At 38.6% G+C, this 18,305-nt stretch overlaps 1 protein-coding gene across 1 annotated transcript in view; it reads right to left on the bottom strand.

Moving 5' to 3' along the window:
- The window catches only part of OTOGL (otogelin like), a 102,480-nt gene that overhangs the window by 38,993 nt on the left and 45,182 nt on the right, over positions 1-18,305 (bottom strand). Inside the window, exons 26-32 of the mRNA XM_054812800.1 lie at positions 13,078-13,212; positions 12,468-12,614; positions 10,686-10,805; positions 8,468-8,584; positions 5,556-5,712; positions 4,985-5,011; positions 583-750 (exon numbers count right to left, since the gene is read on the bottom strand). Of these exons, the coding sequence (XP_054668775.1) occupies positions 583-750; positions 4,985-5,011; positions 5,556-5,712; positions 8,468-8,584; positions 10,686-10,805; positions 12,468-12,614; positions 13,078-13,212 (871 nt within the window). The remainder of the gene's footprint in view (positions 1-582; positions 751-4,984; positions 5,012-5,555; positions 5,713-8,467; positions 8,585-10,685; positions 10,806-12,467; positions 12,615-13,077; positions 13,213-18,305) is intronic.

Raw genomic sequence — 18,305 nt, 5'->3', positions numbered from 1 at the left:
TAGTTCAGATCAGTCTCTGATAAGTGAAAAATAGAGCTTAGGAATAGCTATTCACCTAAGAAACTTCCTTCTACATTGTCTGGAGATGCTACTCAATAACAATGCAGGAGGCAGGTTGGTTGTTCCAAGTTGCACATGTTATAGTCTACCAAAAGTCACAAAAAAGAAAAGATAAAGCAGAAGTGATTTTACTGGAGACAAATATTTCCTGCATTCACCTTCAGTGTTGATACTTGCTAGATACATGTGCAAAATTTTCCAGTTTCCAGTCATACAAACTAATTAATTTTTTTCACAGAGAAATTCTATTCACTTTTAGTTTGCAACATTTCTAAAACAATCTTTGAAAAGTCAGCTTTAAAGCTGGCAGCAAGGTTTTTCAATATTGTGTAGTAAAACTTTAAAAAATCAGTATTTCTCCTCAAAAGTAGAACACTCAGTTTTGAAATTGGCCATTTCATACTCACTCCAATAACTAAAGATATCTAGACTATTTTAGGAAATTTAGAACATGCAGCAAAAATCATTCATATAGTTTGAAAAATATGTATTGCCATTAGCAAAATTGATGAGAACACTTACATAAATCTTTATCTTTGAAAAGACCTGGAGTTATCATGAAGCTGAAAAATACATTTCCATATGCTCCAGTTCTAGGCAGGGGAAATATCCTTCTACTGGATACATTAGCTCCTATAATTGTGTCATTCTCTCCATAACTTGCCAAAATATAGGGTCCTTCACCAAGACCTAAGGGAAGAAAAATCAAATAGAAAAAAAAAAAAATCCTGCTTGCATAACATAGAAAACTTAAGTCTTAGTTGACATAATGTATTACCTTAAATATTTCACCATACCTGGAATCAAATAAATTTGGAACTACAGCTCAATGCCTCAAGGTATTATGCTGGAGTAGGTTTGTATCTGTTTGTTCAATGTACTCTGTTATCTTTGCTTGCTGCCCAGAATGCAACAGATACAAAGTGAGCACAAAAAGTGTGTGTAGCTACCTTCACAAAATGACCTGTACAAGAAAGCAATCTGAGCTCCTTTTTTATGGTATTTAGTCTTTTACATGTCCTTATTTCTATACTCTGAAAAATCAACAGAGCAACTTTAATATTACTCCCCAAAGAGACACTGAAGCTACTCTAAGATCTACAAGGCAATTCTAAAAAAAAAAACAGCTTTCAAATTATAAGGCTGTAATTCAGCTTTTGGCAGCAACATTGCTTAAGCAGTTGTCTACTTCATCCTCTCCCACAAACCACTTGCTTCTGCCCCCCTACTGCCCCATTTATTATGCCATCCTAAGTGCTTCAGCAGTGAAGTGATCCAGCTGAAAAATAACTAGCTAATTTTTCCAGTCTGGTTCACCACATCATCATTCAAAAGCTCATGCCAATATAACAGTGACTACAGCTTCAACTAGTACCACTGCCAAAATGGTGCTGGCCTAACCATGCCCTGCAGCAAACCCCTGGAGCTATTTCTGCTGGGCTGGAAAGGCTCACAGGGATACATCCAGCTACAACAGCATCCATCTCTGTCACTATATCCCACTGAAAGAACCAAGAGCAGCATACTTCTAAAACCTTACCTTGTAAGTAATAAACAAAATGTGTGAGTTTTGTGAAAGCTTTTAATCCTCACAGTGAAAGGACTGAACCCCTTTCCCAGCCTAAGACAGTTCCTTTCAAAGATGACTCTTCCAAGAGGGAAGGAATTCTCATAATAATGAGATTTGGCTCAGCTAGAAGTTAAACACCAATTTCTCAAGAAAACAGCATGAAAATAACTACTGGAAACTATGGTAGAGCTCATACGCACATGAAGCCCACAAGCTTGCCACAAAATGACCACTTTTAAAGAAGTGGTGAGATGATTTACCTTAAAGACTCTTTATTCTAAATCATTTGTTTATCCCTACATATCAACAGACATTTTGCCTATGACTTGAGCAAAAGCAGGAGTGAGCTGTAATTGATAAAGTTTCCATAAAGATTCAACAGTTTGACATCATGCAGAACAAAAAGAATCAGAGGAGGAGCCATCCTAGTCCCAAAAGTTGTTTTGCTGGCACTTGGTGGTGGAAACATGCATAACACCATCCTTGACTTTAGCTCTGGTAGGCAGCTAAGCATCACACAGCCACTCGCTTACTAGCCCCCAAGAGAATCAGAGGGGAAGAACTGACAAAAAACTCATGGGTTGAGATAAAGACAGTTTAATAAGTTTAAAAAAAAAAAAAAGAAAATAAAAAGAAAATAAAAGAAAAAGAAACAATGGAAAACAATACCAAGAAAAGTGATGCAAAACCCCCCCAATTGTTTACCACCAGCCAATTGATGCCCAGCTGGATCCAGAGCAACGCCAGCCCCAGCAAACTTTGGACACACCCCCCTCCAAGTTTTTATTGCTGAGCATGACATCATATGTTCTGCAATATCCCTTTGGTCAGTTGGGGTCAGCTGTCCCAGCTGTGTCCCCTCCCAACATCTTGTGCACCCCCAGCCTACTCATTCGTGGGGCGATGTGAGAACCAGGAAAGGCCTTGACGCTATGTAAGCAGTAGCTAAAACAAGGGTGTGTTATCAACACTGTTTTCATCACAAATCCAAAATGTATCACCATGCTAACTATATGAAGAAAATTAACTCTATCCGAGCCAAAACCAGTACACCTTACTACTTTTTAAATAAGACAAAATTCCCTATGGCAAAGAAATTATGGAAAGTCAGCTATACCTAGCAACATCTCCATGCTTCTACTGTACTGGGCCAGACTCCTTGGAGGAGAAAAAAAACATCTCTGTATGGTGCTCATTATAGGATGCAAGTTGCTGAAGAAGATATATCAAAAGTCACATTCATATCATTGCATTTAGTCAAGTTTCTCTTCCTTTTCAGTATCTTGCTCCCCACAAAGCACATGCACACTATCCAAATATAAGATGGGATGCCACAGGAATGAATACCACTGTCATTCTAAGGAACTGTTCTTTACAGTACAACACTTGTGAAATTTGTGCATAAAATCCTATAATGTATCCATTTCAAAACATAATAGGTTCCAGTTCTAAAATTTACAGTAGAAGCACAGGCTAACATCTTTCTAGAGCTTCTCCCTGACTGCCAAGATATGCTGCATCGTGCATTAATCCACCTTCACATTGCATATGAGGAGGTTATTAAGACATTAGGGATTACTAAGATCATTCAACACAGCTGGGCCACTGACCTTCACCCATTAAAAACAGAAACATGTTAAAACTACATACACCAAGTCAAAGAAAAAGATCATCAATTAATTCAATTGAGTTTTTAATTGAACCAGAGCAATCTCTTTTATATGTCAATGAAAGAAGGAAAAATAAAACAGAGGAAGCGACTTTCAGAATGAAAGCCTAGAAGATAATTGCATAGTGTGACAAATGTTCATAAAATTTATGAGGCTTTTTTTCTTTTCTTTTTTTTTTTTTAGAAATAATACCAAATTAATTATTGTTCTAATTAATCTTAACTCAGTATCATCAGAAATACATTATATCCACACCATTCATTTTTGGAGAAAAGGACTTTAATTTCCCTGTGCCAAAGGCAATTAGTTCAGTGAGGTGAAAATTCAAATGGTAATAACCATGTATATCCTTCTAAGATGCACACTAATGTGTCAGTATTTGAATTCTTTGCCCATGTAGGATTGTCCTTTGGCATTTATATAAATCTCAGGTAACAGAGATATTGCACAGAAAAACAATCTTTTAGATATCCATAGCAGAACAGGAGGGAAGAAAAAGTCAGTATAATGATATAATGATATTAAATAGACAAGGAATATGTCACAAAATGACATGCAATACTCCAGGCTGCTCATACAAGTCACCTCTCTTTTCTAATGTATTTGAAGGTCCAGTGAGCTTGAGGGATTGTGGCTATGCAATCCTACCCTAGGGAGTGAGGAGAACAGAAAAGAGATAACCTCCAACACTGCTGCAGCTGACAGAGATTCTTCTCAGCACAAGCTCCAAAGGGTTTTATTTGCAGTGTGCGCTGTATTGTGTTTCATCTGAGATGGCAGATGTGTTGTTTTGCTTACAACTACAATGTTTGTTTCCATGCCACCGCTGTCACTGGACATAGAGTAGAAAGGCCCATGGGGACTTGCTTTGCTAACTTGTCATTAAACTCACATACCCAAATCAGGACTACAAAAAAAAAAAATCATTCTAACCTGTGAAAGAGAGAAGTTACCAAACTGTATTTTCTTCCAGGATTAGTCTGAATGAACTGATATAAAACAAGTTTCTCTTGGGTATTTGGTTTTTAAAAGAGAAACAAAAAAAGTGAGAGGAGGAGAAATAAACATCTCAAAATAGCATCATAGAGGAAGAAAGATGATAGAATAGTACATCAAAGATGCCTTCCATATTCCAGAGTGGTCGGTGTGGGGAATTATCTGCAACTAAATGCTTTATAAAAATAGGTTCCACTTTGGAACCAGGGAGTACAGATTTGTTTCTAGCACATAGCTAGCTAGTATGCTTGCAGCATTCCAGTACCTGAAGGGGGCCTACAAGAAAGCTTGGGGGCTTGGGAAAGAGAGGGACTGTTTACAAGGGAAAGTAGCGATAGGACAAGGGGCAATGGCCTTAAGCTGAACAAGGGTAGATTTAGATTAGATATTAGGAAGAAATTCTTTACTATGGGAGTGGTGAGACACTGGAACAGGTTGCCCAGAGATGTTGTGGAGGCCCCCTCCCTGGAAGTGTTCAAGGCCAGGTTGGATGAGGCTTTGGGCAAGCTGGTCTAGTGGAGGATGTCCCTGCCCATGGCAGGGGGGTTGGATCTAGATGATCTTTGAGGTCCTTTCCAACCTAAACCATTCCATGATTCTATGCTAGAAAACATGAAGAATAAGTGTATTCAGCAAGGTATATAAACATGAGGATGAATCAAAGACAGTAATATCAAATACTACATACCTTGATTGTAATATTCACAGTCATAAGCTAAAAGAAGAAGAAAACAAGCACATTATTATTACACAGTAACAACAGAATCTATACATATCTACATCCTAAAAATGTAAAATTCACTTTCGTCAGAGGACATTTCATTTCCCATAATGTATTTCAGTCAGTGACTTTATTTCCTTAGGCTTTTATTCAGCTGTATTTAAATAGATGTGCCAGGACAGCAGACCTAAATCTTGAATTATTCTACAGCCAAGAACCCTTCTTGCTGTCAATGAAAAGTAGAACAGACTGAATCTCTTTGCAGCTCTACACAGAACACTGGACATACCCCAGATCAGGTGTACCAGTGCCTTTCCAACAGTCTTCCCACTGGCACACCCTGAACACAGCTGGTCCTCTTCAGTAAGACAGCAAATTCGGGTGTAGAAGACTAACAGCTAACACACAGACAGCTTGAAAAATGTGAAGAAGTACATTTATTATCCACCTGCTTCTGTCATATTTGTACTATTGGACAGCAAAAGGCCAAAGATGCCTCAAAGATGAGCTCCGATGCAAGGCCAGCCCAGGTACATACCACAGAGTGAAGGAGATCGCCAGTGAATTGCTGCTCCTTGCTGGCAGCACTTGTGGGCATAAGCTGCAATACTGGTACACAAGCACTCGCAGTCTCCACCAAGATTGCAGTTGCATGTATCTGTGTGACAATTTTTGACAAAAGAAGTCACGTCAATCTGGGGGAAAAAAAAGAAGAAAAAAAAAAGGGCTGGTGACTTAATTGCATGAGCTGTACAAATTCCTGTTGCACTGTTATCAGGACTGCTACCTCTGGATCAACTGAAACATTTTAACACAAAAATAAGGTATTTTCTAAGGTCTGAGTACATTCCTATACAAAAACTATGCTTCGAATGATCAGCTTGTACCTATGTTACAGGCCAAGAGAAAATTTCAATCAGTGACTGTTAACAAGTATGTCTGTCCACACACTTGCTGTTCATCGATATTGGAGAGTATATTGAAACTGGCAGTTCTGTTTTGATAAGGCAAATACTGCCATCTATAGTCATCCTATCATCCATGAACAACAACAAAGTCAGAGCTGCAGCTCTCATTATCAAGTAATTAAAGGAATAATTTGTAGAGGAGGTTTTGGTCAAGGAAAGAAAGCTTGAGCACGCTGGTGACATTTTGCATTTACCAAGATTTTAATATACTTTGCCCACAAACCTTCATTAGACCAGAAACCCATGTCCTCACTCTAAAACCCTATCACATTATTTCGTGGTTTTACCTGATACGCTATTTCTTGGGGTTTAATCATCTTTTTTGTTTCCAAAACAGTGTTCTTACTAAACACATGGAATGTTTAAAGCAATGCTTTTCTTCAGTTTAGACTCTGGTCTAGCTCAGTTGTAGAGCACTCAAATGGCGCACATCAGATTACAGAAATACCATCACAGTAACAAAGCAGCACTTATCTAACACAGAGACAGCTTCTCAGCTGGCGGTTGCTAGAAGCTGGCAGGGATACAAAGACTGTTTTTCTGCCTTCAGTGGAGAGAGATGCTATTTTGCTTTCATACTTTTTCTTATTTTGAAAACAGGGATACCACTGCGGTGAGGGCACGACTGTTAGCTCCATTGAAAATGGCTGTAACAGCTTTGCAGGGGCCACCAAACAGCAGATTGGCTCCAAAGAGCTCAACCTCTCTCTCGTGTCTGCAGGACAGCATCTCTCCATGGGTCAGCAGCATCTAGCTGTTGTGAAAAACTGGGAGCCTCAGGTCAAAACTCCTGCTGAGTTCAGGAGTTATGAGGAAGACTTTTTTTTCTGCGAGTGTTGAAGCTCTTCAGCCCCCGTTGAGTTCAGCGCTTTGCTGGGCATCTGCAATCCATTGGTCACTGCCAGCCAGAGATGCAAGTTTTTGTGTCCCTGAAAACGGGGTTTTCCAGCCTCAGCTCAACTCTGAGGCCGCCTGTTCCATGGGCAGGAGCTTGCCTCCATGCACAGTAGGATCCTCCACCACCCGCACAGCAGGAACAACTGTAAGAGCGCTGCTCCAAGCATGTCCTGAAACCCACATCTACACTTTCTGTTCCTTCCCCCAGTGTCAGTCTCTGCTTGGGCTTTTTTCCTTGGCACCTGCTTCCCCACCCATGCAGTCGGCTGCAGATATCCTTGGTAGGAGGTCACTTTACGTTATATTTGTAAGAGCTGTGTTTTGACATGCTGATGAATAGGTTGTAAAAACACCCGAAAGATGTTTGCTTTACAGGCTGTCCCATACAATATGGATATGTGCATGTGAAAATACAACTACTAATTAAATGACATGTATTGCACCTGACATGCATTTTTAACATAATTATGCTAGATTTTTGGCATAATGTTTGCAAATTTTAATCACGACATGGTTAAGATATAGAAAATGAATGTTCAAGAGAAATCATATTTCTTTAGGAGTTGTAATAATACAGCTCCTTAAAAACTCAAAAGTTCCATTTTTATTTATTACTTTCCACTTTGAAAATACACTCATCACTATGTTCTCAGGCACATGCTGAAAAAATTCTTCACATAGTAACTAAAGTCAACATTAACAAATCTCTTGGGTTAAGCTACTGCACCCTTCTCCTCAGGCAAATTCCTAACCATGTTGATATCAAACTTCAATCCTGAAAGTCAGGACGTTCAGCTGGGACATCTAATGATCTCATTTAGTATTAATAGTCATAAAGAAAATAAGAAACCGAGATGAAATGTTGTAGTGGTTCTTGCTTGCACAGGTGTAAAGAAGCACCTCCGATCACTAAATACCTTTGGGAGGCTAAAATCAGAAATAGGAAAAAATGTGTAGAGCATGTCTTGCAGTGATGAAGGGTGGACTAAAATGGAATAAAACATTCCTACACAAGCTGTTGTTGTCCCCATCTTGTCGAGACTGAACTTAAGGACATTCTTGTTACTCAAGTTCCAGGCTCAGCCAGGTATTGGAAAAACAAGGACACCAAACCTCAGAGTCTTGATAAAAAGCAGATGGTAAGCTGTCAGCCAATTAAAAATACCGATAGCTCTGAAGCTGAAATCTCTCTCTCTCATATTTCTTTCTATATCGAGCTGGACAGTTAACAAAATAAAATGATTTGAGATAAGCTGTAGGCACATTACACAAACGCTTATTTTAGAATCCTGCAATATATATAAAAGTCTTAAAAATTTAGTTATCTATATAAATAAAAGAACAGAACCTTGGTTATCCAGTCTACTAACTCATGGTTCCCAGTTATCACTATTACATTTAGGCTCCAGTCTTGAAAGGAGCAAGGAGCTCTGCACAAACATAGCCCACCCACATAGAGATACTTGCAGGATACTCCGTATCCTCTATGGCATTCAGACAGAGGGGAATGGCAAGAAGAAATTAATTAGTGGAATTTTAATATTTTCCTACATGAAAGCACATCTTGGATATTTAACACACTTACCACATTGCGACAAGGTGCAAAAATATCACTGTATAAAATTGAGCATTCCTTTTTGGCATAAGGGAACTTGCTCTGATGTATCTCACATGGTCTTAGTGTTTCATTTGGGCTCTTGCACTTAAAAACAAGCAAAAACACCACAAAGATTTTATAGGAAAGTCTGTTTACCATGGACTCAGGTACACTATAGTATCATATAATTCAATACCTGCATACTCAGAAAACACAAAGTTTAAATGCTATCTTCTTCACCTTCCCCTTTCCCTGATTTGTTGCTATAATTGAAAATATTTGCACAAAAAAGAATCTTTGTGTTTTGTTCTGAAGTACTAAAATGTTCCTGCTGTCTGCTCAGCACATAAAGACAAAATGTTTTCTTTGTGACACATTATAATCATTACCAGAGCAACCAACTGTAACATCACAAACAAATACATGGTCCAAATCCATCCCTGGTAGTTTTGCACTGACTTTAAATGGAGTCACACTACAGATGGCTTCAGCCCTGTAAGTTCAAATAAAGAAGCAGCAGTAGGAAGAGAGCAACCCGTAAAAAAAATAGAGTCAAAGATCATCGTGATAACTCAAAAAATGGCTGAGATACAACTCTGTCTCTTAAAGTCTCTCTTTAAGATGGAAAACACACACACAGAAAAATATAACAAAATGACACTTGGCTCAGAAAACACGAGTTCATCCAAAACCATACTCTCTTGGTGCAGCAGGGAAGCCCAGGAGGGGGTAATGATGGATCCGTAGGCAGTGTTGGGGTGTCCCGACACAGCCTCAGCTGCAGTGCAGTCACCCACCTATGCTGCCTTCCTGTGCAGATGCTCAGACACCGCCGTAGGGGGATATGCTGCCACTCTCAGGAGGGAGAAATCCTGGAAGCATCCCACGCTTCACAGTGCCAATGCAAGCACATTTGCCAGTAGCAGAGTTGGGTTCTAGGCCTCCAGCTATCAAATACTCCTTTACAGTATTCGGATTTTGCAGAAAAGATGACCAGGATTCGTCTCTACGAAGACCAAAGGTCCTTTCTGAAAAAATCCCTAATGCCTACTACAGAGGCAGATGAACTGTCAAGTCTGGCTGCGTGCAGGCTGCCTGTGAGGTCAATATTGAACTCAGATTCTGAGTGCTCTGGAAGCCACAGAGATCAGATTACATGAGATTTTACAAATATATATATATATGGCCACAAGAAGGCAAGTGCAAGTTTGGGCTGCATAAGCAAAGGTCTTAACATCCTAGAAGTTAACGTGCTATGCAAACACTACACGCTTTTTTAAAGCAGCCACTGAACTGATAAATTGAAAAAGAAAAATTCATACACTTCATACAAAGTATTTACACATTTCTTTACGTATCACCTTCTAGATGAGCAGTATAACCACCAACGCTACACATTTGCCTTGCTTGCTTACACAATTTAAACATTTTATGTAGAGTAAAATAGATCCAAAGGGAGATATTGAGGGAGAGAAGCCTCAAAATCTTTACTCCAAAGCAGAATAGGTATCACATTCTTTCATGAGGTGAGATTTTGGTTCAATTTCCTGCTGTGGGTCAAGGAGAGAACAGATTAAAAACTGGCTCTCACAAACATCCTAAGGGAGTGCTTTACAAATACTGATTTTTCAGGAGGTTCACAAGGCTATAAAACCTTACGTCTTCTTAGCACAAATTAATAAAATACCCATTCTCCTGTGTCAAAAAAACACAGTTGCGGCCATCCACTCTACAGCCTCTTCCCTTCTCCTCAGAAACCGAGTTTCCATACTGGGTTGTGCCTGTTGCTGTTCTGAGCCTTTTCTGTCTCACCCCTTCAACCACTGCTACTTTGTCAGTTTGTTCTGTTTACAAACTGCAACTAAAAAAAAAATCACCGATTTTTTTTCAATGTTCAGAAAGAAACTCTTTTCCAGACCTTTTTTCCCAATGTTCAAATTCAGCTATGATAATTAGCTTATATAGGGAAAAATATATTCTTCCCTAAAGAGATTGTTTGGTTTCTTTTAAATTCAGTGTATGTTTCCTATGACATAAGACATTATTAATGCATGTCATATCTACAGACATAAAAATAAAAATGTCCTCTTATACACTGACCATGAGTTTAGAAAATCCCTGTACATCATGTGCTTATAACATGTTCATTTATTAATTGAAATTATCATCCTTTTTTTTCTAAATTTCTACTGGACATGAGACTTACCTGCCCTAATACCCAGCTGTCTCCAAACACCTGTGCATTTCTCACCTCCATGTTGTTTGATGTAGTCAGATCATTTGAAGTATATTTGTCAAAATTTCCACACAAACCTGCCAGTTTACCCTAAAAGAGAAGGATTATTATTTTACATATACTGACAGTCAATAATTTGTACAAATGACATACATGGAATAAGACATTCTTAAACTGAAGAAGGTGAATGCAACTCTGACTTATACTTTGAAAACATCTGACACTCTGCTATGCTTATAGTTCCATACTGCAAATAATCTGTTCTTACTGTCCGCTTGTGAAAAGGGACTGGAATCTAGTTATATTTTTTCTGAAAGCTTAGTAGTACATCCAGTCCAAAAGTCAAAAGTTCAGGTGAATTACCTCATGATTGTGAAGCCTGACTGTTTGTTGTCATTAAAACTTGCTGCATCTAATTTTAGCTCACAATAGCAAGAACATTTGTAATAGCAGTTACAAAAGAGACAGCTGCAACTTTCTTGTCTTGGGGCATGTGCTACTGATTGAAAAGGTGATGTGAAGCATATATACATGCATACACATATACATACATAGAGAAAAAGATATTTCTGCACAACAGTAAAATGTAGAGTTGGATTTCTAGGGTGTTGTGGCTCAATCTAATGAATTATTTTTCCTTAAGGTCTGCTGCAGACATTATCTTACTGAACTGGAGCCTCTGGAAGAAACAGTCACTGGAAACAGAGCGAGCTTGAAGTATTTGAGTCCCTGCGTGCAACCTGTAGAACTCAGCTCCCTGCTAGCTTACTCAAAAACAGAAGATTTTTTTTTCACCATGTGTATTGATGGCTGATAAATCAGCTTATATATGAAGTAAGCATTTTATGGCTATTGGGACAAAAGCCTATAATAATGTTGCTTTAAAACCAGATTAGATGGTCATTGTAACTTTGACTTACACTTCAAAAAATCTGATATTGTATTCTGGCATAGAGTGCTTTCTTTTCTTTTACTGGAAAGAGCCCTGTCTCAATATGTGTGTTCATAGATGAGACGGAGCAGGAATGTAATTATCAAATGTGCAGATAAGATTGCTCTGCCAGGACCCAAAGACTGAGTTGCAGAGATACCAAGGCAGATGATGATGTAGGAATGGAACAGACAAGAGCAACTGGCAAGAGAAGGAGCCTCATTCTTCCCTGCATCATGGCTGAACCCTGTCACAGTATAGTTACTAGGTTTAAATGTCAGTTTTTGCCTAGATCCTTTCCTGTATCTTGTTGTCTTAATTTAAACCCAAGATGTGACTCCATCTGTTCATTTCAGCAGCCTCTATTATATCTCAGGGTGCAGTTCCATCATCAGCCTAATCGAATCTGTGCTATAAACCTCCTGTCTTCCATGTCGCTAGAGATGAAAACTTCTTTTCCATTGGTTTCAGTAATCGTGAAAACATGCAGTGAACTGGATAACTCAGAACTAACCCTCTCTTCCCACCCCCAAAATAACTGAGTCAGCTCTGAATCACTGCATATCTGCCAGGTTGCAATGTGTGGAGCAACAGAGTAAACGTGCATGTAGGAACCACCCCTTCTCTTCAGGAGTCCAGCCATTAAATCACATTTTCCATCTCTTCTTACCTGAGAAATGCTACCAGCTGAACACTGTGATAAACAGATATATCCCTGGGAAAGTTAATCATGAAGAAAAGACAATCACAGTTATTCAATAAGAGATCACATTAGCCACACGGACAGCTACACAAAATCTCAGGCTTTTATTTTGGCTCACCTTCCATCGAGGTCCAACTTTAACATGTATCATTGTCTTCTTATCCCACAGAATTGTAATGTCCTGTTCTGGAAAGTGTATCACAGTATAATATCCAGCCTTCCAAAGCTGATAGTTAGATTTGTTTTGATGTCTTCTTAAGGTCTTCTGACAGAAATGAATATTTATTAAGATCTAATACAGTAATTCTGCAAAGGTATGCAACCAATTAATAACAAAGTGTATACTGAAGAATACTTTAGCATATAGCTGGATCAATGATATTCCTAGAAATGTTATTTAATACTTTGATATTTTGTCTTTTCAATAATTCAAGCTGCTTCGATTTTGTACTTTGGTTTCCCTTTCAAAACCAAGTGGAAAGAAACAAAGAAATATGCTTTGCCTGCTTGAGGCTTGTGAGCAGTCTTCTTTGTAGGACAGATAGAACTTGAAAAAAACAATGAAAGAATAAGGTTTTTCCTGGGACCTGCTACTTTATCCAGGCCTAGGCACTTGTACTACTTTAACTCAGACCAAGAGACATTTTCCAAAAACATGCTTCTTTAGAGTTGTAACTTTACCATGCTTATCTTAAAGGGCAACCCGAAAAGGAAAGAAAATAACTAACCTGCTTCTCAAAAGGTTCAGTAAAATAAATCTCAGTGTCTCCAACAGTGATGAAAACATTCTTTGAGCAAACAATATCATTGTCAAAGCACTTTTTGTTCTGAGCAATTATAGATATATTTGAGTTATCTGTGCTCTGCAATATGAAAAAGAAATAATTTTACTTATGGATTCAATTGCATTTCACTCCTGCAGATTTATTCCAGGCTTACCATCACAAAAAGATGGATAAGTTAGCATTTACATGTCTTTGAAATTAAATTCAAGAAAGCTACCAACTAAGGAAATGCATTTTTAAATCAAAACCTGAACCCACAACCGACTGAAACTTTGGAGTTAAACACAAAGAGCCATTACGTTCAGCTGTGAGTCCTCTTTCTGAGGACTTCACAAACTCAGAGAATCAGCCTATCCCTAAAATAAGAGTCTGCTTTAGGCTTTTAAAATGTGCTCATATGTGGAATCCAATATTTACTGCACAAAATGTTGTCAAAATTGAGACATGCTATAAAAAGAGCTTTATTTTTAAACCAAGGTACATGAGATCAAGCTGTTTTCATATTTTTAAAACCAAGAAACCTACCATCTGTCAGTAGTAGATAGAACAATTTTTATACCACCACTCATAAAAATTCACAAAACCATGAGTCAAACTCAATGTTGTTGGAGAACGCAAAGCTTTCTGCTGATGTTTTTGTTTGTGGTTTTTTTTTTTCTTTAACATTTAGAAGCTTTGTCTACTCTGTTGTCTTTTGATTTGCTGGTGTTTTAGTACCGAAAATTCAAATTTACTGCCTTCCCAATCCCATATCTGTTGGCTCTCCAGCCTGTAAATTAGTTTTGCATTCTAGGCACATAAAATCACTTTTGCACCTTGGCTCAACATGTCTGTTTATTCACCTACAGCTTCTGTGGTTCTTCTGTACCCTGAGGGAAATGCACATGTACCTTGTAATTCCCCGTGCTAGGACTGGTACTGGAACAAAGGAGACCAACTATATTTTCAGAGTTGATAAAACTACCACAAACAAAAATAAAGTTCAGTTACTCTTATTATTTCTTATTTTAATTTACCTTTTAATTCATTTCTGTGCCAATCCTTGCAAGTCAACAAGAAGCCATAACTATAGAAAAGACTTGAGAGAGTTACCTTCAAAACATTAATATAAGCCAATAACAGTGCTTCTGAATCCAGTTTAATTTTTGATCAAATTCAGTCCTACAGTTATTACAAACCTGGGAGAGATATGAAATAAAAATCTTGGAGGTGGCAAGCTATATATCTCACCCACTGAGTCATCAAGTCTTATATGAGACGCTTGGGTAGTGCTGGAAACAAAAAGATGTTTGAACTTCTCTTCTTACTCCCACCCTCCTTTAAACACTCTCTGAATCTATGACTAGCTGAAACTAATGGCAGGTGCTAATGGGCACAGTGGGCAAGATGGGAATGGTGGCTTTCAGCAGTTCCCCAGTCCCCTTGGCACCCAGCAATTCTCTTGGAGAGTTCCCCTTGGCCACAATGGGAGGGATCCCTTGCCTTGGTTTGTGCCCACAGCATCTCTCCCCACATCTTTGCTCCCTTGGTCAGCGTACCTCTCCCTTGGTCAGTGTACCCCTGAAAGGTGCTGGGTACGCACTCCTAACTACTCCTTGCCTGTCTCACATTCGTACCCTTATTTATTCTGTGCTTATCAGAATCGAAGAATAAAAAACTGTATCAGCAATTTTTCCTCACCAGTGAGAAACATTGCATACAGAAAATATGGGTGCTACAGGAAGCAGCTATTTTTTTTCTTAATAAAAATCATAAAGACCAAACTGTTTAAAGAACACTTTCAATTTTTTTTTAAAAAACAACCACCAGCCCTAGATGATGGAAAGTGTAGAGGTATTTTTGTTGCCACACAGAGGAGGTGCTACAGCTTTGCTGCCCTTAGTTTAGCATGGCCCACAAGCCAGAGGATGCTGCTACTTGGCATAGAAAACACTCTACAGCAAGTGTGAACAAATGCAGTGAACATAAGGTTTGCTCCCTGCAAATTTTATGTTACCCTAGTGCCAGGGCTTAAGAAACAGGAGGTATGTGTTAGCCATAAGCTTGGAAGACAACAGTTAAGGTGGGTAAAGTTAGCCACTAGCTTCTAGTGGTAAGGGGGCGTACGAAATCAGCTCTTCACGATTTAGCAGGAGAACTCAGTTTAAAAGTACTGGAAGCTTCATGGTAAAGCAGAGTTCATGGGTTCCGTTCTTTTGTAAAGTTGTTTTAGGTTGCACTCAGAACAAAATTGGTCACTACCTTTTTGGGAAATACACTGTGTTTTAATTAAGCCAGGCTTGCTGCTGGAGTCAGTCCAGTAATTATTCCCCTCCAAGTCAGATAACAGCCCAGAGCATTTTTTGATTTATTGGAGGTGATGTGGTAAATTAAAAAGGAGACAAACTCATTAGTTTGGTAGATAGGATGCAAGCTGATACATTCTGTGCTGGCCAAATGAAAAGTGAGCAAAGAAGCTACCTCCCTGCCATGAGTCGGTTCAGAAAAGGACTTTGCTTGCAGTCCGTGGGTCTATTTGACGCCTAGGACACCGTGGGCTGTTTTCATTGCAGAGTTCATACCTCTTCAGTTAGCTTAGCCTCAGCAAAAGGGAACACTCTGAGTTAATAAGGAAGCAATGTCTTCACTATAAGAAAAGAGATGGAGGGCTTTATTTTAAATAAGGATAGTTAATTCGGGCTAATTATCCCACAGTAAAAATACACCTTTTTTGGCAATGAAGACAAGTTCTTGGAGCAGCGGCGGGTAGCTGTATTAGCTATGCTAATTGAAGCTGCTGCCTGTGCCTTCTGACAGTCCAGGCCAATCCCTTCAGCTGAACAGCATCAACATACTCAAGTCAGAAGTTTTTGTGTATGGTTGGGATTTGAGCCAAGGGCAAAAGTTGAGTTATATTTCAAGTTAACTCTGCAGTAGAGAGAAGCCTGGAGACAGGGCGTGTTTTGCTGACCAAAGCCAGAACAGGGAGTCCTGAAGACATGTGAAGTACTTCCTTACTTGTAGGACTGCGTGTTGGTGTTAAATTACTAGAAATGATGCAGGATGGAAACGCAGAGAGACAGTGGTGGTGGTTCAGTAGAGCTATGAGTAAACCAGACATTTAAGAAAAAGGGTTTTGCATTAAACCCTGAGTCTTCTGTGCTTTCTCTCTTTCTAATTAAATCTTAGACATAAACCCAAATATAAAAACACCATTATGGTTTATGTTTCTCTTGTGGCTCAAAGCTTTCACGATAAGATTTGCTTTATATACATGCCCTTGCCATTCTTTTCATACACCTCAATAAAAATTGGGTCTTTTCCTACCCGTACAGAACCAGCCAAATTCAAAGTTGAATGACAGTTTCTATCCTGGTCTTCAAATTATTCTGCAACTGCTGTATCCACAGCCTCTGCTTTCAGCAGGGAAAAAATAAAGTGCAATTGAAACTTAGCACTTAACTATTGCCAACACAAAAGATAAAACAGGGATTATTTAGATAAAGTGAGGATCATCTTTTAATGTTTGTATAAGACAGCGAGGTCTCGAGCAAATCTCGACAGCTCTTAGGGACTGTGATAGTGTAAATGATAATGATTGAGTTCCATCTCTCTAATCCACACAGGTATGAAAACAAGCTTTTGTCACTACTGCTGGAAGAAATGTCTGAGTAGACACTAGGAGCAGGTCTAATGAATAACAAGGTGGGGGTTTTGTTAGTTTTCTTTTTTTTTTCTGCACAGTCTTTTTCCAAGGCAGAGTCGCTCTTTACCTTTTTAGGTAAAATGCACCCAACAGGGGATGTACTACAGTTCATCATGTGAAACCTACTTACGCTGACAGAAACTAGAAATAAAATGGTTTTCCCACTGCAAGAGTATCTTCCCACGTAAATTACCATATCCAGCCTGTTCCAACTTAATATCAGTTTCTTTGTGATAACATGGAGTTGCCAAGCAACAGGAAAGACAGAGTCACAGCTCCGGGCAGTCAGTCAAAAGCTCATTGTCAGTCCTGCTTCTCAGGACATTCTTTTTCTAGACTTCGCTGCACTTTTTTTCCATATTTCTTCCTAGCTGAAAAAGCAAAGCATTTCTTTCCATTATTTTTTTTTAAGTTGTGCTTGGGAATGCTAGGGTTTATTTTTATTAGTAACTTTATTTCAATATCCCGTTAGAAATTTTATATCGCTGTCAACCAATAACAACACTGTGCAGTGTGCTTACATAGTCAAAATGCAGCCTGGGAGAAGACAATTTAAAAGTGGCTGCATTTATCTTTGAAAGTTTCATTAAAATCTCTCTAACCGTTCATGCTTTTCCATTCTCAATAGTCTGACTTCCCCATTATTTTTTTGTTTTGTTTTGTTCCCTACAATACACTAACTCGCAAACTAGAGTGGCCATAAAAGCATTTAGGGACGTACTGGGAACTGGATAGAGATAGATTAGTCCTATTTTCTTTTTGTTTTAATGACTCTTTAGAGGTTCTCAGATGCACAAACAAATGCAAAAATCTCTAAAAATACTGAAAAAAAATATACAGTAGTTTAAAAAGTAGAATTTGCTTTCTCCTTCCTGCACATTTTTGGAGAGATACCATTAGCTCTGTTCAGACGTAACCTTCCCGGAAATTTTATAGAAACTCAGAATTAGTTTTGTGGTTGTTTATTGGGTTCTTTGTTACTTCTGAAGGAACTTAACATTTGAAACTATTAGCTCTACTGAGCTTGATCCTAGGAGAAGTAAAGCATCTTAGCCCAAATTTAGTGAGCATTTAGGCATAAATATTTAAGTGTTTTTGGAAACCAGATAAACTCCTTGGCACCTGCCATGATCTTGCTCTGTTAGTTTCTTGTGCCATTTTACGGGGCTTGATCTCCAGTTGATCAGTGAAAACACATTAATTGTGCAAAACTCATTCACAATTTACACCAAGAAGCATCTCCTATTAGAAGGCTTTTTTCGTTTTGCTAGTATGATAATTTCTTCTGTACCATTTCAAAATTATATATATACATTCTGTGTAACTTTAATCCCTGCTTTTGCATCCTGTACAAATTTGTATCATCAAAAGCTTTTCCCCATAGATACTCAAACATTGGAGTAATATTGCTTGGAGTCAGCAGATGGCACTGATACGCACTGTCTCAGTTTGGAAGGACGTCCACGTGAAAGTTGGGAAACAGTAT

The sequence above is a fragment of the Grus americana genome, chromosome 1, assembly GCF_028858705.1.
Source record: "Grus americana isolate bGruAme1 chromosome 1, bGruAme1.mat, whole genome shotgun sequence".
Classification (NCBI taxonomy): domain Eukaryota; kingdom Metazoa; phylum Chordata; class Aves; order Gruiformes; family Gruidae; genus Grus; species Grus americana.
This window is presented reverse-complemented; position numbering and strand designations above follow the sequence as displayed.